The 27,945-nt window shown below is 46.2% G+C and overlaps 2 protein-coding genes across 3 annotated transcripts in view; one reads left to right on the plus strand and one right to left on the minus strand.

The window, feature by feature from the left end:
- LOC131284294 (uncharacterized) overlaps positions 1-2,052 on the plus strand; it is a 30,994-nt gene extending 28,942 nt beyond the window's left edge. For both annotated transcript variants that reach the window (XM_058313148.1, XM_058313147.1), the window contains exon 3: positions 272-2,052. In XM_058313148.1, the coding sequence (XP_058169131.1) occupies positions 272-1,740 (1,469 nt within the window). In that variant the 3' untranslated portion in view covers positions 1,741-2,052. The remainder of the gene's footprint in view (positions 1-271) is intronic.
- Positions 2,053-5,139: 3,087 nt separating this feature from the next.
- On the minus strand, positions 5,140-24,769 carry LOC131287474 (relaxin receptor 2-like). Its single transcript, XM_058316524.1, has 22 exons — positions 24,718-24,769; positions 24,173-24,175; positions 17,962-18,204; positions 17,799-17,885; positions 17,601-17,712; positions 17,276-17,347; positions 16,635-16,700; positions 15,451-15,522; positions 15,291-15,362; positions 15,145-15,216; positions 14,938-15,078; positions 14,776-14,847; positions 14,578-14,649; positions 14,420-14,491; positions 14,211-14,327; positions 13,681-13,866; positions 13,139-13,612; positions 12,980-13,053; positions 6,671-6,783; positions 6,522-6,598; positions 5,244-5,298; positions 5,140-5,181 (listed from the first exon to the last, which is right to left on the minus strand). The coding sequence occupies exons 1-22, from the start codon at positions 24,767-24,769 to the stop codon at positions 5,140-5,142; spliced, it is 2,346 nt and encodes a 781-aa protein (XP_058172507.1).
- Positions 24,770-27,945: the final 3,176 nt, after the last annotated feature.

Below are 27,945 nucleotides of genomic sequence, written 5' to 3' on the forward strand. Positions count from 1 at the left end.
ACGGCTTGTAATTGATTTCCACGTGACAAAGTATTTACGTCGAGTTTAACGGCCCTTCCTGGAGCTATGTGGCGATTCACTATAGTCCCCGGACGTGACGGTACTTTATTATCACACACCTCCAACTATTTCTTCCCCCATTTCGCAAATAAACGGAACGTGTGTCATTAATTCCCAAAGACGCGGTGTTCTGCACCCCGAGCCAAGAGAGAGAGAGAGAGCGTTCGCAATTAATATTCATGTCGTTATGTTTTCCCTCCCCGTCTTGCAGTGATCGACGACGAGCAGCTGGTGAAGGACGTGGAGTCACGGTTACCCTCACTCCCGATCGCCTACTGGAGCAAGCACAAGAACGCGGTACAGAAGAAGGCCACATGCGCCCGTTACCCGTCGATCTTCGAGCTCGAGTTCAACAACATCTACTGGCAGACGCTGCGCAGCTCGAACGGAACGTTTCAGCTGTTCGGTGCGTACTACGACATCCGGAAGCGGTCGCGCATCGGACCGGCCGTGCGAATCCTCGGCATGATCGATCGGATCGAGCCGCGGGTGAAGACCTTCTGCCAGCTTTGGTTCGACGGCCAGAAGGAGCCGTTCATCGTGAAGACGTTCGAGTACAAGTACATTTGGTTCAACAAGTGGGGCAACTACAAGCAGGGCATCTACCAGCCGTATCTGATCGCCTGCCAGATCCCGAAACCGTTCCGTGGACTGGTGCCGGCATCGGTGTCGCTGGTGGAGAAGCAGTGCGATACGGCCACGAACAACCTACGGGTGCTGTACGATCGTCCACTTGACGATGAAAAGCGCGGTTTTGCGGTGTGCGTGAAGGGGCTGGACTTTCTGTACGACGACCTTTCGGTGCGGTTGGTCGAGTGGATCGAGCTACTCGGCATTCTCGGTGCGGATAAGGTGTTCTTTTACGAGCTGCAGGTCCACCCGAACATCTCCAAGGTGTTGCGGTACTACGAGGAGCAGGATCGGGTGCATGTGACCCCGCTGACGTTACCCGGTGGCCAACCGAACGTGCCCGGTTTCCAGCATCTTTTCCTCTCGAAGAAAACGACGCACAAGCGACAGAACGAGCTGATCCCGTACAACGACTGCCTGTACAAGAACATGTACAAGTATAATTTCATCGCCTTGCTCGACATCGACGAGGTGATCATGCCGAAGATGGACGAGGATCGCACCTGGCACGACCTGATGGAGCGTGTCGTGGCGAAAGGCATGAAGCTGAAGAACGACACCTACCCGAGCTACAACGTGCGCAACGTGTACTTCTTCGACCGGGATCAGCACGAGCACGAGTGGGCGAAGGACACGCCACGCTACATGCACATGCTGCAGCACGTGACGCGTGCGAAAAACTACACCAAGCCGAACCAGTACGTCAAGTGCTTCCACAACCCGGAGCGGGTGCTGACTCTGCACAACCACTTCCCGATCGCGTGCCTCGGTGGCACTTGCCATTCCTACCCGGTCAGTACGGACGATGCGCAGCTGCAGCACTACCGGGCCGACTGCGTCCGGACGCTCAAGAAGAGCTGCGAAGAGTTCAAGGAGAATCAGGTGCGCGACACCACCATCTGGAAGTACAAGGACGAGCTGATCCAGCGGACGCGCCGTACGCTCGATGTGCTCGGGTTCTTCAAGGCGCCACCGGGGGGATCGGGAGGCGGTGGTGGTGGCGGCGGATCGCTACTCCGCGGTGGCAAAGACTCGCTCTACAAGCGGTGACTGTTGGCACGAGTCCGCAGTCTCTTTAGTCTCTAGTGCTACGAGCTATAAGTCGACGTAATCCAATCGAGGGAGGAAGGGTGAGGAAGAGATAGGCCCGTTAAGAACGAGCCAACCGAACATACGACTATTACTACTGTTAGATTGCTTTAGGCTATAAGTAGGCAGCGGCACCTTTTCCTTCGGTGTGCAGTTAATGTAAAAAAGTAAAACAATCGGGATATGGTGTGTGGGTAGTGTTTAAATGTCGTTTTAAGCTTGCAAGACCAAGCGCCAGCTAGGCTTCATTCCTTCGCGGTTTCGTTTGAGAGAGAGAGAGAGAATTAACACAAATATTTAAAGCTAAAAGATTGGGACACATTGAAATGTTTTCCCATCGTTTTTTGTTGTGCGGCTTCGATCGCTAAACCTGGAGATGAAAACGGAGCAGCTTTTATAGGATTGTGATAGCCACACACGCGTCATAGGCTCCTGCGACCGATCGAGTCTCACATATAAATACGTGCCTTTGAGTTTTCATTCCAATCGCGGTTCAGTTTCTCTAGGTAAATTGATGATAGCCTCCCGAATCCATCTTTCGAAGGGAAGGTTAACGAAACAGATTTCCTACTTGCTTTCCCTCAACCCTGCTATCTTTGAAAGCTGTCCCTGTAAAGCATAAGTGTTGGATTTCACCTTTAATAAGTACGTTGAAATTCGCCTAGCATAAGATAAGACTTCCGGAGGTTCGATAACGGCGACCGAAGCTTCACATATACACATACCGCTAAGTAAAAGAGGTGTCCTAACACCACCAGTGTAAATATATTTACTCCTCTCTAAACTACGCGCCAGAAGCTGTTACCTTTTGACGAGAAAAGACCAGTTCATTTCATCACTCGCGTACCGCACCGTGCGATTATTAAGCAGATAACATTTTCATTCCTCCGTAATTAGTAAATCTGAACAGAACAGAAGAAACTCCTTACCGATACAAGCCATTACTCTCTTTTCCTACCCTTTTCAACAATAAAATAATATTCCACTAGTTGATAGGAAGGTAAACTGTTCCAAGAAATAGTGTGTTTGTCGCTCCTCACAAGATAAACACCCACTTTCCCTGTGAAAAAACACCGAAGTCCCAATCGAACATGAAACGAAATGACAAAACACAGGCACAAGTGTGTTCGTAGCAGAGTGTATTAAATTATCGTAATGAAAGCTTCTTGGAAACTGCTGAAGCATCCAGTTCGGGTGGAAATTGTATATTAACGAAATCCGGTCGAGGAAAACCGCACGTTACTAAACGAAGACGCACTAGGGATAGTGCTTTCTTCTTGGGAAGAAGCATAATAAAGAACGAGAAAACTGTGGCACTAGGAGCAAATCGTTTAGCTAGGAATTTTGTTAATTGAATTTCTCTATAAGAATGTGTAAATATTAAAGACTGAATCGAACTGTAACCGAAAAGAAGGATATAATTATTGGCACCGTGGGGAGGGAGAGGCAACGTATGCGTTTAGTATTTTTTTCCCCACTTCTCCTCGGGCTAATTATGATGGAGGAAAGGAAGCAAAGAGGCGGAAAAAGTAGAGCATCGGGGAAGGTCGATTGTTTTGTTATTTATTCGTGCGTGGCGCGTGATTATTAGTCCCCGGGAAAAACGGGAATCGCGAAACCGGAACCATACCATTAATGATAGTCTCGCGGGTCAAACCCTCGCCGAGGGGGAGGGGGAGGAATGGAAGAAAAAAAGCGATTCATCAGAGCGATAAGGAGAGGGCGATATTCTTTACTGATACACGGCGACATCACACCGCCTGGATGCGAATCTCACCGGTTTTTTTTCGGGCATGGGCACCGTTGGTTATCGGAATGGAAGAATCATTTCATTTGCCGACTATTTAAAGCAGATTTCCTAATAAATGTTGTTAAGATAAAAAACCATTAGAATGGGGGCTGAGAGCACACTCCCGTCTCGAGCGTGAGCTGATGATTGATTGAAGTTGATGTGGCAATGAAGGTAGTCCATCCAATGTGACACCGTGAGTCGTGAGTCGCTATGAAGTTAAACTACTAAAAACCTGTAACTAGTGGGTAACGTTAAACAATTGAACGAGTGTGTGGGGGCAGAAAAGCATATCTGAGGAAAAGTAGAAAAGATTGGGAAAGTAAAAGTCGAGCGAGTGCAGGGAAGTCATTTACATGTAACATGGGAGGGAAGAAAACCTAACAATGGGACCGAATACAACACGATATAATCCGAGTGTGTCTGTCAGTGATTCGAGACGGAGTGAAGTCGAAGAGAGAATAAATATTGAAAATTTGAAAATTAAACTCATCTCAAACCTGTATTGAATGTTGAATGATATCACAACAGTTTTATCTAAACGAGAAACTAAAATGGGAGTTATAGATTCCGAAACCAATAAAAAATAAGTATAAAATGTAGATTGTGAAATTGAAGTATCTTTCGTTTATGTTTTGACAACATTTAAATATTACAAAAATATTCATCTCCATGCATTTGTTCTGCAGTTCCACATACTTTCCTGCTCGTTTGCACACAAACATCTATAACGTTAAACCCTGGCTGCGTTAACGAATATTTTGTGGAGTTTAAAATGATCCTCCCTTAACATAAAACACTGGCGTTTCACTTTATGTTTCACAGTTTCGACAAGCGATCGTTCTGCGATCGATCCTACAGTCAACATTGAAAATTTACAGAAATAGAGCGAGAGTGAGTGAAAAAGAGAGAGGGAGAGAGTCAGAGAGAAAAGGAGAAAGTATTTGCTAGAGATACTTTCGTGTTTGCTAAAAATGTGTCCTTGTTTTGTATCCACCATGTTTCCATTGGTTGCAGTTTGTTTCCTTTCGTTGGGAGGTTTTGTTTTCTATTTATCACAGTACAATCTCATTCGTCTCAAAATCGGCACAAAATTAAAAGTCGAACGTTTCCGTACTCGAATTGGAGCAGCGCTCCATAAGCACCAGCACCTGCACCGTCGTCGAGGATCGCTTCCGACCGGAAGGCCCTCCTTCTCTGCCGACCACCGAACCACCACCTCCTCCTCCTGCTGCCGCTGCTTCGCCCAATGGATGGAATCGTGATGGGTTATGATTTTGGCCACTCGGTTCGAACACTACGAGGGCCGTCATCTCGATCGGGACGTCGCGGTCCTCCCGATCCTGCTCGATGTTGGTGATGATCGTCGAGGGGGACGACGGCAGCGAGGGGATGATTCCCCGCAACGCACCCTGACCCTGGCCACCCTGGTTCGTCTTCTGATGGTGGACACTGTTCGGCAGGAAGCAGTGACGGTGGTTCCGGTGGTCGGAGGAACAATCGGACCCGTCCGAGGACCGATACCGGCCGCGGACACTCCTCCGACTGCCACTTCCGCCGTTCGACATCTGCTATTTGAACTCGTACACCTTCGTGTTGGTGGATAATCTTTCCTGGAAGGCGAAGGGGACACACGGTTTATTGATCGAACAAATCCTTTTCAACGGTCACTTACCCTTCGCTGGATCATTCTTTTGCTTCCGTTGTGTGTAAACTGAGCCATGCTGTTCCTGGAAGGAAAACGAATCGATTCGTACAAGGATACGCATAATAAATTTTACTTATTGTAGGAAATTATTTTTCCTTTGATCAAATTTGTCATCAAACTAAAAGGCTTCCACGTTGTTAGCATAGTAAACCATAGTATAATTTACTTTAAAGAGTAAACCCAAGAAAATGAAGTAATAGCTATCCTTTTCCTTGTCCACGCAAGCAAACAGTGGGGGTACAATCGGATGATTATAATTAAGACATGAAAAAGGGTTCACCGTAGTCCGGAGGTTTCAATTTCACTTACTTTCATAACGAACCGAGCAACAGCTCGCCAGAAAACGCGGCTCCATCACGAAAGCTCATTGTTGAAAGGGATTGAAAATCAAAAACGGAAAAGAAAAGTGGAAAACCATCGTCACCATTCCACAACCATATTCTTTACACGACCAAGCAGGTAACCAAGGGTTCTTACTAATTATTCCTTCCTATTAGGAGGGAATGGACAAAGAAAAACGAATCCTTTCTCCTTTCTAGAGTGCATTATTCTTTCCTGACTCGCACATCTCTTCCTTAGCATCGTTTGGAAAGATGATGCTCACTAAATCATTTCATTTCATTCATCGGAGTTCTGTCCGCGCACACCGTCCGCGAGACACTTTCCTTTCAATTTTTTCCATTATCCATCGAGCGTGATGATGGCGATATTACTGTGCGTTTTGTGCTTTTCCACCAGCCAGTCATTAAAACATCATTAGCCACCGTTTTCGTATTACGCCTGCAAAGTGGCGGATCGTATTGAGTGGGAAATCCCTAGAACACTTTTCAAGCACCTAAAGCCAGCCCCTTCGCTTGCGTGTTCTTTTTTCGATGTTTTCCCGAACGTAAGGAAGGAGATAAAAAAATCTTAAATCGTGAATGTAATTTTCGTTTCATAAGAAAACGAAGTTTTAAATAGCTTCGAATTTGTCTTGACTGTAAACATCTTGCTCAGCAGCTATCTTTGGCGTTAAGCATCTTGAGCGATGGTAAACTTGACGTTTTGATATTTATTCCTAGATGGCGCCACCAGCTTCGTTCGATCTTTCGTTGAATCAAACAAGTGTATTTGAATTCTTTGTTAAGCCATTGGGATTTAAGCGGAAAAACGACGATTTGAATTAGTTTTAATTTCCCTTACGTCCTCAATAATGAGTCAAGCCATGAAATACTTTTAAAGATCTACTTTTGTGTTAAAACTCACCTCGAATCGATGGCCGAATCATAACCGTTCAACTCCGGACGAGCGCCACATGGAAGCGAATAGCAGAAACGAGCCAGCTAAAACACAGGAAAAGAACCGTAAACCCTTTTGAAACCCATTTCGACCATAAGAAGCGTAAGAAAACTCACCTGTTGCTTGAATTGTGCGGTCGTCAGTGTGTAGAGAACGGGATTGAGGGCGGAATTGACCGGAAGCACCAGCACCGCTAGCCAAGCGTACAGCGAAGGCGAAATTTCATACCCTGCACAAGCGAAAGAAGAAGAGTTTAGGAAAGAGAAATGAAACTCATTACACACTCAATAATATTTTGACTGTTTCTCCAAAGTAACACAGCTGGATACTCATGGAAATTAAGGAGCAGTTGTTTACCAAAGCAAACATTAATAGAGTCACGTGGACACTTAATGATCGACAGAGGAAAACAAACGATTGGAGAACTTTGCTTTCCGAATCGTTTTACGCCGTGGGTAGAAAATTGTGCCACACATGCTCCAATTACACATTTTCGATTCAATTGGGAGTGGGTGTTACCATGGGAAATGCTATAATTTTGATATTTGGTAAACTATCATAAAAGCATGGATGAAGATGTTGACGAATTAAATTTCCTATAATGCGATCTTAAAATTGTGTTGCTTCAATCAAACTCCAAACCATACCGTCTGCATTGATAAAAAACATAATCAAAGGAAGGCATGAAAATATCTCGTTTCAGTTCCGGTTACAACCAAAAAAACGTGGACTTCACCAATGTGTTCAACCGTATGTTTTTTTTAATCCCGACAAGAAAACAAAATGCATCGAATAAAAACAGTTATCCGAAAAGATGCTTTAAACTAAAACAACCAAATCCTTACGGGGAAAAACTTAAAAGAAATCACCAAAAACCATCAACTTTGGACGCTTGCCAAAATATGCCGCCACCGGATACGTGACATATCTTTGCCGTGCTTTGCCTAACGAGACACCGCACCGATGCTTGCCCTGCCAGACATCCAGCCAGTATTCCAGCAGGTATCGTCCGGCAACACATCCAAGGAACGGAGCGAAGGAACGGAAAAAGCCTCAAAACCGCAAATTTGAACGGTAACAACCGATCAAAGTGACCGCGATCGTAGAGCGAAGGGAGCAAAGAAAGTCAACTACATGCCATCGACACCGCCGGTGGAGGGAGAGGGGGGGTGTCAGGTCGAGTTGCCTCGAGTTACCAAAACCGCCACGAGCCACCAGGCGCCTCCATTTGGTCCGATTTTCCCGAACCGACACCGGGCACAGGAAACCGATCGGGTACGGAAAAGAGTCGAGAGTGAAGCAAAAACCCGTAACACGATAATAGGAGTAATGCCGTTTTATTTATGGTTCGCTTTCGTGCACCCCGCACACCTTTCGCCCGCCATTCGCCGGGTGGCATTTTCTCTCCGGGAAAAGGATCCGTTCCGTGGGTGTTTGGCCCCAAAACGCGAGCACTTGCGCTTGCCCTACTTACGACGTGGGGACTTTGCGAAACATTCCATAACGCTTTATAACAATAACGAGCGGGCTTCAGCGGCACTTCAGAAATGGAAGGGGAAATTTAAGATCGTCCTAAGCGAACAGGCCGTAAGTATGACAAACCGTTTTCCTCGAGCAGCTCATCATTTGGCGTCAAATTGTGCCATTGTTTTCACCAGACTTTTTCCTCCGCGTTCGTTCTATTTTGCTGTTCCAGCCTGTTGCAAATGGCACCGAAGTGAATGATTAGCTAATCAATTGTGCTTTGCCACGGAAACGCCCCCCGTCTTGATATTTGTTAACTCATGTGCTCAATGGAAATGGGAACGGAGCCTTTCGATGGTACGTGTGTCAATCTCGCTTTCAGATTTCTCGATGCAATGCAAATGAGAGCTTCATTTAGCTTTTAAACATTTGCGCAGCTTTGGATGTTTATGTTTGTAGCAATATATTATCCTTAATGGACGCAATGTTATTTTATTTCCTCAGGGATACCAGTTTTAGGGTAGATTACCATAAGAACGGTAAACAATTTAATATATTTCTATAGTTAACGACCAATTTTAAAGTGTTCTGTTACTTTGACAAATTGAAAAATAAACCGCTCATTCTTATTAAAACATTGTGTATAAAAGTGTGTAATTGCTTAGTATTATACGGGCTAAGCACGGACTACGATCGGAAAATATCCGTTCGAATCGAGTTGTCAAAGGTCACTCACGTTGAAAGCGCGGGCAAATCTGGCTGTCAAGTTTCACTCACCTCCTCTCAAATGTGTTCATTTTACCTGCCATTTTGAATATGAACGAAATGAACTCTTTTCGCAAATCCGTTCGTACCCGTTTGTATGGGAAGAAATCCGCGAGGTTTTATGCCGCGGATTCTCAACGAATTCGTACATTTGAAGGTTCTTATTTAAAAAAAGAGTGTTAATTGCTTTTCCGAGGATCCTATTTGTAGTTTGTTATGAATTTATTATCATTTTGTGTAATTATTGAAATGATTACCACCGACTTCGTTCGGAAAGAAACAATCATCCACTTCATGGAAACACTTGAGCGCCTTAGGTATAAACGAAGCTGGAGGCTTCAAAGGAACCTTTGAACATACGAGGTTTAAACACACAGAGTTCATTTTTCACCGACCGTCGAACGGATATTTTCCGATCGTAGTCTGTGCTTAGCCCGATAATTACTTAAAACATTCAAACATTTTACAACATTTGTTTTCGCAGATTTTGTAATATCCGAATGGAGGCTCATGTAATAAATCTTTCAAAGGATCAACAGAGGTCGTAACGTGAAACGAAGCAAATATATAGACTTTCGTGCTCAGCACAGACTACGATCGGAAAATATCCGTTCGAATCGAGTTGTCAAAGGTCACTCACGTTGAAAAGCGCGGGCAAATTTGGCTGTCAAGTTTCACTCACCTCCTCTCAAATGTGTTCATTTTACCTGCCATTTTGAATAAGGACGAAATGAACTCTTTTCGCAAATCCGTTCGTTCCCGTTTGTATGGGAAGAAATCCGCGAGGTTTTATGCCGCGGATTCTCAACGAATTCGTACATTTGAGGGTTCTTATTTTAAAAAAGAGTGTTAATTGCTTTTCTGCGGATCCTATTTGTAGTTTTTTATGAATTTATCATGATTTTGTATAATTATTGAAATGATTACCAACGACTTCGTTTGAAAAGAAACACTTGAGCGCCTTAGGTATAAACGAAGCTGGAGGCTTCAAAGGAACCTTTGAACATATAAGGTATAAACGCACAGAATTCATTTTTCATCGACCGTCGAACGGATTTTATCCGATCGTAGTCTGTGCTCTACCCGTTTATTTGACTTCCATAATTTGGTTCTTGACTGTTCCATGTAATTTCAATCACCAATGAGTATGCTCTAAGTGGGTAAAAGAATTTGAAACATATTTTCAAACGAGAAAATCTCAAATATGACTGATTAAACGTGGAAATATACATTAAACAATAGCAACCGAAAAGATTCAATGGCAATCATAACCCGGTTTAAAATCACTCACCGTAGTCAAATCACTACAAATGCAAGGCAAAAATTAAACTGTATTAATTAATTAATCCTCAAAGTACAACGGTTCAGTCAGCTAAATGATTTGAAACAATTAAATTTTGCTGTACAAAAAACACACACACACACACACACACACGATAGAAAATGCCAATTAAAATAACACTCAACAACATTGTTCATCGTTAGTCGATAGAACAAATAATTGATAACTTCGACATCCGTTCTGTGGAATCCAAACAGTAACGATATCTACTCCAGCTTGCCAATCGCTAACACTGTTCACTATTTATTTTACCCAATCGTACAAACGTCCACCGAAGCGAAAGCCACCCGGCAATCACGTGCCACAACAAAAAGCAATACATTCTCAAAACCAAAACCACCCACTATCGGTACCCCAAACCCGCCTCATTATTATGCATTTGGATTGGATTGGATTGGATTGGTTTCGGCACATTTCACGGAACATACTCTCGAAGGTGGTTTTCTAACCGCAGCTAGCCGGCCGCTTCCTCTCGCTACCCTTTCGGGATCTCCATCTTGGTGTTGAGTGAAGACAAATGACTGAACTGATTTTCTTCCCGGGTCGAAATAAATGTGGGAAAATTCCAAAGTGTGCGAGGGATTGGTTGAGAGCGGAGCGGGGGATTTAATTACACGGCGTTGAAACCCGGGATCGATCGGACAGATCTGGCACATTTCCCAACAAACAGCTTTCCTCATACACAAGCGACGCTCTGCAAACTGCTCCGACGTTGCAGTTTTCCACCACGTAGTTCTCATCCGGCGGGTGCGAGTTGTCAATATTTTCCTACGCCATCCGGCAGGGTTGATCTGCAACAACTGCGGAGTTCGGTTGCAAATTGGCCAAATATGAACTACTCGCAGCGTGCGTGTGCATTTGTGTTGGGGGCCCGGTCATACCGCCGTTTCTAATTGAATGTTTCCGGGATGCAAACCCGTTGACATCGGAAATGGGTAAGAAGGAGAAAAGCGGGGTCCCCGAATTGGAAAACAGGTTTGATGAAGCGTAAACACACCGAACTGAGCACAAATCGCAATGTCAACTATTTCCACCAAGCCGGGAAAAGCGGCAATGGTTGCACTGCTTTGTGTTACATTGCGGACGAACCGAATTTCCCGGTCTCGTCCACCAACCACGAGACGGTAGAATAGATTGGAAAATCTATGGCTCTTGTTCCGAGCCCGGGAGCTGATGGATGTTTTCCGTTTACTCCGACGATTGACCAAAATGCTGCAACAAGAAAACAAACACGAACGAAAAAGGAAAACCGAACCACCGGGTCTCGGTGGAAAAGCCAGAAGGCTCAGTTGCGCCCGAGAGGATATGTTTTCCATCCTTCCAAGCTCGTGTTGATGTAGATTAAATTGTGTCCCACCAGTTGGTCACATTTGAAAGGACAAAGTTAACGCGGTATCGCCGAAACCTGGGCGGAAAAATCCGGCCGCGACGACTGTTCGAGAAGAAATTTATCAAATTAAAACCTAGGAAGTTCTTCGCCTTCACCGCTAGGATGGAGATTTCCCTCCCCATCCATCGTGTAAAAAAGCGTGTCTGGTGGAAAATTGTTTCCCCATTCGTGCAAATTAGCTTGGACAGTTTCGGACGACGCGGTTCGCGTGTCTGCATTTTTCGTTCCAAACTCGGTCACGTTTTTCGCCTCGTTTAGCAGCTGATCCGTGGCCTTGCCTTACCGGGGGGGGGGGGGGGAGGGGGATGGTTTTCCACTTCGCGGAACGCCCCGAAAGGTCCTAGGAGGCCAATATCTGTGTTGCGGAAAATTACATTAATTACTCACTTTTCATTCGGCCAATTCAAGTCTTCGGAACGATTTATTCGACTCCGGTGGGAGACGAGTTTGCTAAACAACTTTTCACTTTATAGAATTCAATCAATACGGTGAAAACAAAATCTGAATAAAGTAGTCTTGCTTTAAAATAATAAGATGAAACAGTTTCAAAGCAACAGCAAAGTTCGAACAATATTGCTTCACAAATCATTTTTTATTATTTATAATCTCTCTTAACTTTGAATTTAATATTGGTGTATAGGAGAAGGTGAGGCACGATGCACCAGAGGTGTAAAATTCATCGGCATGTTTTAAGCTGAATTACGGCATTTAAAAATATACAAAACCATACATATAATATGTTCATTGGCATGTCTAATGCATCATGTATGCATTTTACGGCTCTTCATAAAAATTTAACAAAGAAAAAGGACCAACTTCCATATATTCTGGTTATGTAGACAATATCAAAAACGTCCTCATTCTAGGATATTATGCACCGACTGATGTGTGCTCTAACAATCTTGCCTTTGGTTCAGTTTGTAAATTATGGAAACGATTTGTTATTTTTTCTTAGCAAAACAGCTTATAGAGAATCGATCAGTGAAAATTTGTGGTTTTCCATATAATGTGAGAAGTCCAAATTTTTCGCATAAGTGTTGTACTTTGTCTCTTACGTTTCTTTGACCTTACGAAAGAATGGGCGCCTCCATTTGTTAAATTTGTTTGCGTTGTTCGATAGGAGGAAAAAGTGAGTGTCACGGTTAGTTAAGTGAGTTAACTAAAGTGAGTTCCAACTAAATCGAATTAAAGATATTACTCTGTGACATGCGTTCCCAAATTTAAACGAAAGCATCTGAACAACACGTGCCTTTGTGGTGTTTACTGTATTTTGTTTCGATACTTCAGTAGAAAGAATGGCTTCTCGTAGGCGTTCAGATCAATATCGAAATTAATTCATGCATAATACAAACACCCGCTCCTCCTACTAACAACATCAAGAGTAAATGGGTCCCTGACGCTCGATGGTAAATATCGACACAACCACACCACATTCTCCCCAAAATCTTGTACAACGGTACTCACCTGCAAGGGCGACTAATTTGACTACAATGACCGGCATCCAGCAGACGCAATCGGTTGCAACGATGATGGCGAACCTGTGGCGAAGGTGAGAAAATTATTCATGGCAACATGTAAAACGGAGGACCAAGGACCAAACACCCATCGTTCGATAGCACGTACCTTCGGGCGACGACCTTCTCCCGGCAGTTGAGCGTGTTGCGGGTTTCGTTGCGGGACACGCGGATCGCCTGCAGCATCCGCAGGTACGAGATGCCGATGAACAGCAGCGACAGGGTGTTCACCAGAATGAACAGCCCCGCCGAGTACTCCCAGCCCATGGCGTACGGGTCGTGGATGTGGATCGACAGGCAGACGCCATTGCTGCCGTAGAAATGCGGCCCGAAGTACTCGGTGGCGGACAGCGGGGCAACGGCGGCGGCCGTCGCCACTCCCCAGAGAAGAGCGAGCCTCAGGATGACGCGAGTTTTGCTACTCGAACGCTGGTAGAGAGGCCTGGTCACCGACACCAGCCGATCCCAGGTGACGAGCGTCAGCAAAAGTGTCGACGACTGACAGCTCAGCGTACTCAGGAAGCCACTGAAGGCGCAGGTCGAGCTCATACGCCATTCCTCGTCGTGCGTCAGGTATTCACCTCTGTGGAATTCCGGGAGCGAAAGGATCGAATCAATCCGACTCCACCTCCGAGAAGTAGACTCACTCACCTGAAGATGATGTCGGCGGTTGCTATGATCGCGAGATAGACTCCCATCAGCAGATCGCTCGCCGCCAGATGGCGCAGGTAGAGCGAGTGTTCCGCGTGCGCCTGACTGCTCCTCGAGCCCACCACATACCGCCCGAACAGCACCAACAAGTTCCCCACGATTCCGACGGCCGCCATTATCCAAACGCTGTCAAAGATGCACCGAAAAATGGAATTAATGTCTCATTATTGGTGCCAAAAATTCATATTCCCGTGCGAGTACGTGCTCCCGGTGGCTTGGCCTGATGGAATTTCGATTTTGGAGCCAAGCGTTTGAAGCGGTTGGGAGGATAATTAAAATTTTAATTAAACCAGCGTGAAGGAGCACCAGTGTGTCGGAGATTTTCACGTCAATCGGAGGAAGAAAAAGGCCGGCGGGAAATTACTTGCTCCTCGGAACTCCTGAATGAATGTGACGCACTTCATGATTCAGCCCGAATTCGTACGACGAATTGGGGTGGAAAAATGTTCGGAATGTCTGGTGTCGCGTACCTCGCTCTCAGGACGGGATTATCGAGCAAATGGCGGTTGCTGCTGATGCCGTCGCCCTTCGGCTCGCACACGCGAACGTGCAAAGCCGCCTTGCAGTGGTGAAACTCGGTGAAATGGCTGCGAACGAAGCGAATGATTGATGAGGCACTTCGATTAGGCGCTTCGCCGCTGTCTGGCGGCAAACCACATTTTCCAGCCGATTTACTTACATGTGATGTAAGTTGCCGAGATGCTCCAACACTCGCCGATCGATCCGGTCGAACTTGTTTCCCTGGAGGTTGCTGCAGAGTGGAGAGGGAGGAGCTGTAATACCTCGAAAGCGAAGTCGTAGGATGGCTTTGGCCAAAAAAAACCCCCCGGTACTTACAGTGTCGCCAGCTTGCCGACTCCACTGAACGCATCCAGCTCGAAGTGTGTTATTTTATTGCTATTTAAAAATCTGCCCCCGGAAACGTCCCGAATGCGAGAGATCGGAAAGAAAGAAACGAACGCAAATGAATGGGATAGAATTGAACCTAATGCGAAATGTTTAGTCTCCAGTCTGCGCCACCGGAAGCTTACGTACAATCCTACTAAATTCGTTAGGTTGCCGAACGTATCGTTTCGGATCACGGTGAGTTGGTTCTCCGACAAGTAGCTGCGAAGGAAAACACACAAGAAGGAGGGAAAGATACAAGAGCTTGCAAGCGACTTCCAATTAATTTGGGGGATTTGCGAGCCTACTTACAGATGCTCCAACGCGGGAAGGTCGAGGGCGCAGACTTCGACGCTGTCGATTTGGTTCTTTGCCAGCGACAGTGTCTGCAGCGACGTCAGCTGTGGTATCATACCCGGTACGAGCTTCCGCAATCGGTTCCCATTAAGGTATCTGCAGCGATATAGGGGAGTCCGTAGAGTCTCAACTTTTCTACCAAAAAACCCTTTTGATACCTACAATATCCGGAGCCCCGTCAAGGGTTGCAACACGTCCTGCGCCAGGGAATCAATCAGGTTGTCTCTTAAATCTCTATAAGGGAATAAATCAATGCACCGATTCGGTTTTACACCCAAACTCCATCCATCATCCGTGCTGTCACTTACAGTTCCTCCAGTTGCGCCAGGTTCAGGAAGTTCCTCGCGCTCAGCCGGTTGATCCTGTTCCCGCTGAGAACTCTGCAAGAAGACAAATCCCCGACAATCGATCATAAGAGAGCAAGGGAGTGCACTTTGGATTTCGCCCCGCAACGCAAATGCAACTTACAAAATTCTCAGCACCGTCCCCGGCGGGAAGAAGTTCTCCGGAAGCACGGTAAGTGCGTTCTGGTCCAGGTGTCTGTAAGGCGAGAATGGAGGAAATGAGCGTAATAAAACCACTTCCGGCAAAGAACCATCTGTTGTGCATCGGTTGGGAATTAAGGGTGTTAAAGCGACCACAAATAAATGGGATTCGAGGGTTGCATGTGGAAACTTTTGACCAACACTCACACACACCATCCGATACCGTTTCAAAACGGGCGAACAACTAGTTGCACGGAGAGTTTACGGGTTTATTCTCCCCCCCCCCCCGCCCCCCACACCCAACAATCGTATAATTATCGTTCCACACCAAATGGGGGGAAAAACCGCTCGGTGCATCTGCCGGAAATAGCGATCCTGCCGGACGGCTGGAAAAGGCGTGACTTTCGGCCTCGAGACGAAGCAAGCAAACCTCCCAGACTATCGGACGCCCTTCGGGCCGGCATAATTTGTGGCCCGCAATAAAGTAACGCAATTTATTAGCCGTTTGTCTGTGCGCAATGGTTTTTATTGTGTTGTTCAATAACGTCCTGCCTTTCGCACGAGCCTTTGAAGAGTGTTTGTGGTAGGGAAGCGGGCCGGAAGTGAACCGGGAAAAGCGACATTCATGTATTGAAACGTTCGTTCTTAAACAAGCTGGAGGAAATGCTGTAGGTTTCGCAAAGTAAACAAACCATCGATTTGTGGAGTTTAGAAAGTTAAAACATCTTGTTTGATCTTTAAAGTTCGGTCGATGATATACAATCTCTACTAGAGTAATTTGGTCCAGACTCTATTTACACTATTCAGTTATCATTTGTTGTTGTGGTATTTTACGCAGTACAATTTGAACATCTTTAAGGAACCTCCTTCAGCAAAAATCGTAGGCTTTGATTCTGCGAATTCCCAGAATCTCGGTTGAGAGAACCCATCTAGCATTCCTTTCTCTAATAGAGTGCTCCATATTTGTTGCCAAAAATATATCAATTAACCCCAGCCTCATCTCCTCAATATGGTCACTCAATGGAGTCCTTCGTCTCGTTGGCACTCGACCGAAAACCCACTGGACAAGACAGAAAAATGTCCTGTCAAGGCCTTCCAACTGGAATGCGTCCGTCTTTACGTGTTTATGTTTGTTCGGCTTTCCCTTCGGCGGACAAAGATACTTACAACGCATCGATGCTGCTCGGCAGCTTGACCGGTTCTATCCGCTCGATCGAACAGTGCCTCAGGACGCTGTCGGGAAGTACAGTCATGGAAAGAGAAGAAAAAATGTAAGCGTGTGGAGGGAAAAGTTGGACGCGCATTCAACCTGAAAGTAATCAAACTGCTGACGAAAAGGATTCGCGAAGCGGAGTGGATTTAATTAAGCTTGCCAAAGCGAAGCGGATAACGATGCGACGCGAACGGGGTTGGTGGGTGAAGGAAAAGACGTTACTTTTGTGACACTCGCTCGCCCAGTTTTCCACGGGCGCGCGAGTGAGAAAATAATTGTACGTGATGTAATTTTCAACGTAATTGCAACGAGTCCGTGGCGTTATAAGAAAGGCGTGTCATCCCTGGCAAACTGCATTTCCACGCTGCCGCATTCGGGAAAAGGGGTTTAAATTGATTTTAGATTGACAGAATGCAGCCATCGTTTCGGAGCGGTCATTTGTGGGATTTCCACAAGTGTCCAGCGCTTCTGTGACATACCCCGAAGCCCCGGGATGACACGTGGCAATCACAGCACAATATATCGCCACGCCAAACACAATTTTCCATCCCAATTCGTTCGTTCTCTTTTGTGCCATTTGTCTGTGGTGACTTACAGTGTGCTAAGCTTCGGCAGCCGCTGAAACACATTCATATTCAGCTCGAGGAAGACATTCCCAGTCAGATCGCTGCAAAGAAAAGACGAACAAATGAGTTTTTCCTCCCACAAAAGGGTAAGCCAAGCGGGGGGTTAGGTGACGGCGATGTTCTACTTTTCCGACGGTAAGCTCTTCCCCTACTCTTCTTGTGCAGAATGAGATTTTATCCTGAACGATGATGATGGTGTTCATGATAGAAACGGTAGCCTATTCTATTTTCCGCTTGTCCCAAAGGGGGAGAAAGTTTTGATGAGGCGTGAGATCGCGCGATGCGAAGGCTTACAGCAAGGTGATGTTTTCCGAGAACAACGACGGTGGAATGGCCGTGAGGCCCTTGTTGTCACACAGCACATCCGTTCCGCGGCACTTGCAGGTGTTGTTGGCGTCATTCCAGCCTGTTGAAAAAAAAACGCCCAAGAAATCGTTCGCTAGTGATTGGAAAAGGGAAAAACGCTCCGTTTGGGAGGGGGGTCGATCTTACTGCAGGGAGTGTACGGGAGGTGATCGTTGATGGCAGCCGGTTGCTTGCGGAACAGATGATCGTAATAATCGCGCCCCACCGCGTCATCTAGAACGAGGAAGGAAAAGGGCGGAAAATGGTTCACGGAATGGAGTCGGAACGGGAAAATCACTCATCGACTCACCACACTCGAGCTCATCGGAACCGTCGTCACAGTCCGGGTAGCCGTTGCAGTTCTTGCTCTGCTCGATGCACTGCAGCGTGCCGTTGCAGCGGAAAAATCCATCCTCGCACCGGAAACCGTCGACCGACGAGGGAAACGCCGTCGCATCCACACTCACCGCGTTCCGATGGACGGCGAACTGATCCAGCCCAACTCGCCCATAATCCGCTTCCGGCTGCACCAAGGTACGGCTCGTCGTGCCAGCTGCGAACATATCGAGCCGGAAGTCGAACGTGTGGAGTGTGTAGAATAAATTGAATCAGAAAGGAAAATCGAACCGATGGGCGACCAACTTCCGACGGGGTTGTTTATCTACGCGCACTCGAGTTTTCTCGCGTCCGCCAAGGATTCTAAATGGAGTTCATTACAGTCTGTTCAATCTTGAAGCATTCGAAAGCGAACCAGATTGTTTTTTGTAACACTTTTGTGTATCATTTTCCCGAACTCAAATCACACAACGTGAAGTCATGTTCTAAATTATTCACAGTGAATCTTTACGCTGAGAAGGACGCACGTGTTGCCATTTTATTTTGCCAACGCTAAATAACGAAATTCAATTGAACAAAAGTCGTTTCGATTCGTGACGTGAAACATTTGTTACGCGATATAAATGCATAGAATTTTTCTAAATAAAACCACTCCAACAGATAACTCAATTCTCCGTGATGAGCGTTGAAGGCAGAGGATTTCGAACATGACAACGCCAAACTATGGCTGACAGTTATGTCATCGATTTTTGTTGTTGGCCAATCGTTCCTAGAACCGGAAGCTCGCGAAATTCCACCACTCCCATCTTTAAATCCGCATCCGAAGGGTTCGTTCGTGACGGTGAATATATTTATATTTGTTCGGGTGCCTACAACAATGTTATCGAAATATGACCTGCCATGCGTTTCGGGTTTTTCCTACCAAAGTCTACATACATGTAGGCCAACATACACACACACACACATCTAGCCGGGAGGCCTGAGAGACAACGACCGGCCAATCATCCATCAACCAATTTTACGGCCAACGTGGAAATGGAATCGCCAAACGTTGGAATGGAAATCGGTTCCGTTGGGCAGAAAAAAACACCTAAAAGAAAATTTCATTGGAAAGTGTTTGTTGGCGAAATGGTTTTGTTTGACAATCCTATTTCATGCAAACGTGACGGAACCTTTTTTTCCGATTACGCACGACAACGAGATTGCGTGAAATCTGACGTTTGAAAACGAAATAGATCATCATTGCAAGCCAACGTCAATTGAGCCTTTAATTATCTTTAAGTAGTCGCCGGGAACGGTCTTAATCGGATAAGTGCGAACCCCCATTGTCTTTTTGCGTCGCGTTTAATTATCCTGTTGCGTGAGCTTGGATCACTTCCGGAGTAAACACTTAGTGCCGGAACGGTTCGCTTCAGTAACTTTTAATTACAACCGGCGTCCAACTGACCCACATTTGCGAGCACACACAGAGGACACAGTTTATTTTCCAACCTAACCTACTGCGCCGACGGTTTCCCAGCTCGACCAGATGATTAGTGAACATGCTTCACCCCGACTCGCCCTAATGACTTCTGACACAACTTCCCGAAAAACGTTCGGATGAGCCTCGAACACCGGAAGCTTCCCGGAAGTCGGTGCAGGTGGTCCTTTAATTTCTTGCCCCGGCCCCGTTTTCCGGGGTCGCTTTCAAATCTAATCTGTTTCCCTCCGTAAGGCTTGAAATTTCCCCCAGGAGTAGTAGCTCGGTACATGAGGTGCATTTTATTAACCTCCGTGTGGAGGTCTTTACATGGTGGCCCTCGGGAAAGAGAGCACGGGGTCAAGCCATCGAAGGCATGTTCTGCTCCGTAATGTACTTAATCATTCCCGTGGGAACTGTGTCCTTTGACCGGGTTGGTCACACTTTCCGAGCACCTCCATACAGCTGGAGCTCGCGTGCAATTCTAGCAATTCCGTTGCAATAAGATGCTTCCGGTTGGAGGAAAATCCGCACCAGAGTCGCGTATGGTCCCCGGTGCACTTGTTACGCAATTGCCAGCATCTTATCTGCGGTTCGGTTCGGTCCGTTTGTGGTCGAATTTTCCACTCTGGCTCTGCTTTCGTTTTGTGACCTCACACTTGCGGCATCTCGAGCTCGTAGAATCGAAACCACAATCAGCTGTGACTTGACGTCCGAGGCCGTGCAAAGCGGAAACAGCCTAATGCGAGTGATAAATCAGAATATCCGCTCAACTCAGAGGCTTGATACCACCGTGTTGCAGTCGGAAAACTCTCACAACGATGGAAGTCGTAGAAAACTGAATGCGTTCGCAGTACGTTTGCCACGGGGTGGAAAACCCAACACTAGCTCCTTTCCACTCCATCTTGACCTCCGTCCCACAGTCAACAGTCCTTCTTCCAGACGCACAGTGGTCTGCAGTCGTGGCCAGGAAACGGGGCGGAATTATATTTTTGCCGAGCGCACCGAGAGTTCGGAAAACAACAATTAACGACGCCCATTCGGTACTATCGTGCCAAAATTTACGATCGACGCACCCGTAAGGACCTTTTTCGGTGTCCTTTAATTGCTTCTGCCCCCGGGCCCAAACTGGCCTTCATGGTGGAGGGCAAGAGTGCCGAGACTTTGGCTCAGCGTAATTACTCGACGTACATATACAGTCAACAGGGAGTCGTTCGGCTCCCGGCAAACGGAATTCATTGTGAAAAGCCGCAAACATATTTGGAACCGTGCTCTCTGTTTTTTTTTTCGTACAAACACAAATTGTGCCCTTGTGTTCGTTTTGCACACTCGGGAATAATTTCTTTGGGAAAAATACCCGTACAAGATGATACATTATAATGAACGATAACTGAATAATTTATGAATATACAAAACTGTACTTCTCTGCCATAAATTTTGGAGCATTTATTTTTGTCCCGCAAGCAGTTTGGATTGTGGAGATAGCGTTGTTACTAATAGCAAAAAGTTTCACGCTTGATAGATAATCTTAAACTTCAAGTTCTCAAGTCGGAGGAATGTCGGTGAATAGAACCAACAAACATTTAACGTAAACATCAATAAATTCAACCAAGACGCGTAAGTTGAGCAAACGAAAACAAAGCATCAAAAACGAAAGGAAAACATCGTTCGCTAATTGTGGGACGACGCGAAACAACTTCATAAGCAACCAAAGGGCAAACCATAATTGGCAAACTTCTCACCTAACCCCCGCTCGCTATCGGGAAAGATTTACTACCGAGGTTGCGTTTTATTAAGATGTTGAAACAAGCCGGAAAAAGGGTGGTAGATTCCAACCGCTCGGAGATGGTCTTTTCCTTCCAAGCCCTTCATGTACTTGGCGTATTGAAATCATAAATATGAAAACTAAATAATCTTGACGTCGTAACCTAACCAGGAGTACGGGAGACAACGGTTGACGAGTAGGGCGGGCGGACATAATTGAAATGTAAAGCCAATGATCTCGCGCGGGTTCCGCCACGTGTTCGGGAAGAGGAAAAACCCGATGGAAATCGCTCGGTACGGCATCGAGAAACGACCACGCGAGTTTCTTATCCTTACGGAAAGGAAAGAAGGTCCTCGTGCGCCCTTCGTAATGCAGACGCATACCAGCACGCCCGGGGCGTGCCTCTGTCTACACTTGGCGGAACCCTTTGGCGGATCGGAAGTCAACGCCGGCAGTGACTGTGGTCAGGGACTTCGGACGTCTTCGCTAACGTCACTGCGTTGGGCCGCACCGATGGGTGGAAACCGTTATTCAAACACCATTTTCCAACCGGACCGGCTATTCTCGGACGCGTGTTTCAGATTACACGCTGGCAAACAAAACGGAAACCAAGGCGGGGTTTTTTCTTTCTTTTTTTTCTGTGTTTATTTTCATCTCTTCCGGGCTTCCGGGCGTTATGCAAACGAGCAGCAGTTTTAAGATGCATCGCATCCTCGCCGTAACGGAGCTCGATGGTTTCATAATTTACAATTCTATGATCGAAACAAAGGGGGGCGCAGTAAAAGGAAAAAGGGAGAAGCAATAAAATACTTAAGCCAAGGCGGAAGTCAAGGTCCGGGTGGTAAAGTTGAATTAATTTCATTACCTTATCCGCATGAATTAATACAACTCAAATAATGACCAACGTTAAAAATAGCCAAAGATGGCATCCACGTTTCCTTCGGTTAACGTTTTCGCGTTTCGGACACTCCACGAATGATAAAGGGCGCCGATTTCCAAAGTGTTGGCGTGGTGGAAATCTTTAAATTTCCTTCATTAAATTAATAATTAATATTTTATACCGAAAAAAATACTTTTTACTTTCATTAGCAGGGAATTTTCTTGGAAACCCCCGCCATTACTACACCATTACTAACCCATTGATAACGATGATTAGCTTTCACCAAAACGATAGCTCACCGCAATTTGGCTTACCTCCAACGGTGTGTGGGAGTTTTTCACCTTATTGCATAGCTTCTAACGACCTTATTGCAAGCTCTTTTTTTTAACCCCGATAAGATCGGTTCGCGGTGGTGATAACTTGCGAAAACCCGCCCCATCCCAATTTTATCACCCAGAATGGCCGAAAATCGCCCACTTCACCCTACCGCTTTTTTTCCCCACGCAATCGAGGATTAGGTCCGTTATCTTCCGTTCGATTACGTGGGTAAATATTTACATCCATTAGGGGCGACGTTGGTTTTCCCTAACCTGCCCACCCACCCTCCAATCCTATCCCTTTTTGGCAGGCTATAAATAACGAATTGCTCCCAAAACGAATTGAAATTATGAAAAAAGGCACACCGCAACGTGAGGAGGGAGTTGCATTTTCGGCGGAAGGCAAACAAAAACTAGTTCCGCGTATTTTTTTCCCCCCCGTCCAGGTGCAAACAGCGCTCGAAGCATCCACCCGAAGGTTATAACAGTCGTAACTTTCTCTCACCCCTGCGTGGAATGCGAGGCCAACCGATTAGGCGAACGGGTTTCTTCCAGGGTTTTCAGGGAAAAACTCCAGGCCCGGCCGGATCGGTGGAAATGCGATTGTTTATTGTTTGATCAAAGTGTTACCATTCCATCTGAAAGACAAATCACCGATAATGCCTTCGAACCGGAGCTCAAGCGATATTTTTTCCCCCGCTCCGTATGGATTGTATTTTCCGGTTCTTTTTCATCTCCGCTTTCCATCTCATTAAACATTTTTCTTGCCGATTTCTTTTTTGTTCCATGCTTCCCAAAATCAAAAGGGCAACGCGAGCGAAAGCAAATACTCAAGGACTGTTTGTGTTTCTTTACTTACGCTAAGGATAAATATCGGTCTATCAAACGATAGTTGAACGTGGGGAAATCTCAAGCGAAGCCAAACATGAGGTTGAATAATAATTAAATTGTCCATTCTCCATCAAGAACGAAGTTAAACTGGAGCTGAAAAACTACAAGCAGATTTTTCCCAGCCTGTCATAAAACGGGTGCAATTATCATGAGCGAGTGAAAAACCACACAACGTGCCCTGTGAGACCCTCGTCAAGTGTGAAGTGAGTTGTTCAAGTTGAAGTTGATGGAAAGTGACAAACCTCATACCCTAAAACCGTTGCAGACCGGTTTTGGCACTTTTTAATTAGTGGCATAAGGAAGGTTTAAAGGAAAAAAAAGGGAAAACAAGTATGACGCTTGATGTTTGAAATATTTTAATCAAAATGAGATGAAGGTAAACATCCAAACATTTCACGTCGTACGGGAGAAGATACTTAGTTTAGCGAAGCAGTGCATAACATAACAATCCACGTTGTTTCCCTTGAACGCTCCACTCAAAAATCATTAGCCGAGTAAAAGCTAAAGCTCGACATCCAACATTCCATCCCCACCACCCCCGGTTCCTCAACTCACTCGTCCGGATGGGGGAACGCAAATTATGTGTGCCTTTCGCAAACACCGTCGCGTCGGACAACGTGCAAACGCCCGATGATGAATGCGATCCAACGGTTGGTAAGCGAATCGATCTTTTCATTCGCCTCCGTCGAAGCCACATTATCATAAGCTTCTGCCTAGGCCCGGTGTGGACTTCTTCCGCCGGTTTTCGCCACCTCAACCAACCCCTTCACTCTTCACGCCGGGCGTGACATTATTGACTGTCAAACAATGCGGGTATCGTGAGTCGTTTTAATGGAATATATGACGCGAAGGCTGCCTGCCAGTAGAGTTTACTTGCTTGTGTGCCATGTTTAACTTGTGCGGTCCGGCGTGTTTCGGCAGGAACTGTTCGGCTTAACATTGCATGTGCCCGACCGTGACCTCATCGAGCCGCGAGTCGTTTTAAAAAGCTTTCCTCCTGCCGTGGCTGAAGTTTCCCGTTACCGGCTCCCGTTTTCCGGCGTTTGCGCTTTTCGCCAGCTGGATGCAGTTTTGGTAAGTTTCCCCGAGATCCCCTTCCAACACAATGGCATGCGATGGGTTTTCCTTTTGTTTCACCCGGTTCCACTTAATAACCAGATCCATATCAGTCAGCAGCCATCTGCACCATAAAGTTGCATTTGTTTATGGCTTTTCTTTCGCTTTTCGCGCGCCCGGAAATGAGATTCCGAGAGTGTGGCGTGCGCTTTATGGGTCGGGCAAGCACTTGAGTGTCTCTTCGTCGTCTTATCACTTAAATCACGGTCAGCATTCACACACCACTTATGAGGGAAGGGAGCGGTAGAATTTAGCATCTCAAGAATCGAAACCCCGCTTAGCATAAAACACCAACAACTTACCGATGGGTATGGACATGGAAGCAATGAACAACAATCCTACGACGAGCTCCATCTCACCCGGCAGCTTCTTCATCTCGTTGACAGGAAAAAGGGGTTTCCCTTTCCCAACTAGCGGTTCTTATACTAACACTGTCGATTTTGGCGGAAACACTTCCGATGGCGGTTTTCAGGGGGAGACAAAATACACTCTCCTCACACGCACACGCTCACCCACACTCCAAGCACTTAATTACGATTGTTACTTTCCACGGGGGAAAATCCGGTGGCAAAAAGGAATTAATTTTCTTTCCCCACTCCCCGCCCGGGCGTTGCCGTTTTCACTCATACACTAATTGCACGATCTGGACCATAAAGCGTTTACGAGGGAAGCACTCTTATCCTCTAATGTACGTGTGTGTGTGTGGGGGGGGGGGTGTCGATGTGTGTTTGCGGTTCCTAATCCACTTTCCCATCCGGGCCGGTGACGAACTGGCTCCCAGGACTTCCCTCTCTCTCACTTCACCGGAAGTAATATTTGCTCGCGCAACGATTCTGGCCACCGGGAAAAGTTTTCCTGCAAATGAAAATAGGTAAGGGGGGGAAATAAAGTCAGATTGCGCTATAAAGTGACATCGTGGACAAAACAAGCTCTCGCGCGTGTGTATGTATGTGTTTGGGAAAGTTCATAGGCAATCGAAAACCGAAGTAACAGTGGATCAAAAGAATAAAAACCCTCCCTTACAATATTATAAATTGAAAATTCCCCCCACCCCCTCCACCCCATCGGGAAAAGTTGGTGCACAGCCATTTCCAGTGAAGATTCCGGGGGTGGGTAATTTTCCGGAAGCTCACTTACATTGATTGTGTTGACCGTGTTTTCCCGCTCGCCGATACAAAGCTCATGTTAATCAAAACTTACAGCATGAGTAAGATAAGGGAAATGCGCGGTTTCCACAATGCGCCGGCCTTATCGGGCTCCGGGAACGTTTTTTTTGCCCCGTCGTTTACTTTTATCCCAAATCGATGTTTGCATCACCGGTGGCTGTTTTCCACCAAATGGGTCTTCTGTTAAGATGTCAGATTGCAACGCTTTCTTCGGCACAAACTTAACTCATTTTCCACCACTCCACACGCCACTAGCCACATCCTTCCCGCGCCGGACGTCGGGTTCTTCGTCACGAGTAATCTTTTGTGTTTCACCCTCCCCTCCCCGGTTGGAAAATGCTTCCCCGTTTCGCACACCCCGGGGAATCTATGCTCCAGCATGTTTACTTTCTCCCGTCAATACGCACCTCGTGAACTCGACTTGCTCCAGCAAACTGCCATTGAACCGCGCTTATCTAAACACATTGCCGGCCCTTTTCCACGCCGATGACGCGCTGACGCCGAGTCTTTTTCGTGGTCCGCTGGCAAATAAATATTTATTATGCTTGTCTAGACGCAAGCCCGCGGTACAAAGCTGCGCCGAAAACATATATTTCTTTGAACATCCAAAAAAACGTAAAAACGGGGGAAAACACATCATGTCGACAGATGAATCTTTCGATTTTCAACCGATTGCGATCCACGCGCAAAGTGACGGCGTGCTTGATTGTCTAATTGGTTTTAGTGTGAGCCATTATTCAATACCGTTTTGTAATTTTTCATTTAATTAACTATCATCTGACATCGTGTAAACACCGTCCATTTGTTATATAAACATTAAAACTACATAATTGGAGAGTTTTGCAGTTGTTGAAAGCAAACATCGAATGCCAATGCAAAACAGTGATTCACTCGCCCGAAACGAGCAAGCCGAACCGAAATTGGTGTTTTACAACCAACGGTTTTCGGTTATGAAAATGTATGACTTAAAATTACACCGCTCGGAAATGATGTTTTCCTCCAGCTTGCGAGGGAAATTCGCTCCATTTTGGCATGCGTTCAATATAGCGAAAACGAATAATCGTAAGTCGCTTGTTTATGGGATTACAACCGGTGTGGTCCTGTACCGCGTGGTGGTGGTGTGTACATTATCCTCCATTTCGCACACACACACACCCTTATCCTCTTCCACATTAACGTCCGACCCTTAGTACAACTTGCTGCAACGCGATGAAATGGAAACAACACCGTGTTTTTGGCCGTGTTGTTAAAGAAGCGGCAGATGTTCGCCTCTCCCTCCCCCACCCTTTTCCCGATCCGATGCGATCACCATCACATGGGGGGGGCTCACTACGATTATCAAACGATCAATTAATTTGCGCCAACCGCTCATTACCAACACACATTTCACCGGGTGGAAAGTTTTCCCGACCCTCGCGAGTGGTTTGTTGTTGGAAAACTTTTCTGCCTTACTTCCGGTGGACAACTCCAGGGGGAGGATGAGGGCTAGGGGAGGGAGATGATTTGAATACGCACGTTACGAGCTAGATGATCGTATCGTTCGGTCGATTAAAACCAATTGGCATCGATTCGGAACGGGTTTAATGAGAATTTATCACAACCGTAAGGCGCGGTTCGATGGGCACAACGGGGGGGGGGGGGGGGGGGGGGGAGTTTTCCATGTTCTTCTTGCCAACAGGAAACCATTTATGAGCTCAACCATCATTCATAGACCTTTCGGTTTGCGTAACAGTTCTTCTTTTTCGCTTTAAACTATGACTCAAACAACGGCAGAAGAGCAAAGATGTACAATTTGCCGTTTCCGAGAGGATTTTCCGGGAAGTTGTTTCGTAACATCGATTGCAAGCGGAAGGCGTATCTCCGCTGAGTCTTCTTTGTGCTGAAAAGGCAATAAATAATATTGACACCATTTTCAACCGATCGGGCATTCGGAAAGTGACCGGAATAAATGAGAAAGTTAGTGTGCGCCTCCGCCGCCATTGGCAATAGTTATTTCGTTTAGTTTGCCAACTCCGGGTCGATTGTGCAAGGAGACGTTTTCAGTTTTTCTCCTTGAACTAGCAACAAGCGCTTCGGACGGGAAAGTCTTTTATTATTATTAGACTTTGAAGCGATCCAATGTTCTCGAAGCCAAAGTTCTCGAATTGCGCAAGGAAGCAATTTTCGGAAGGCATCTTTACGTAACCGAGCTCACTTTACAAAACGCGGGTTGCATTCGGGGTTTCCATTACCAGCACCAAACTGCTTCGCCAGCCGAAAGGTTGTTGTGACGCGAATTATTTATCAGGCCTCGGACCATTCGGTTATCTCGGAAGAAAACATGGACCAAAAGTGCGACCGTACAGGTGTTGGACGATAAAACGA

Source organism: Anopheles ziemanni, chromosome 3 (genome assembly GCF_943734765.1).
Source record: "Anopheles ziemanni chromosome 3, idAnoZiCoDA_A2_x.2, whole genome shotgun sequence".
Classification (NCBI taxonomy): Eukaryota; Metazoa; Arthropoda; class Insecta; order Diptera; family Culicidae; genus Anopheles; species Anopheles ziemanni.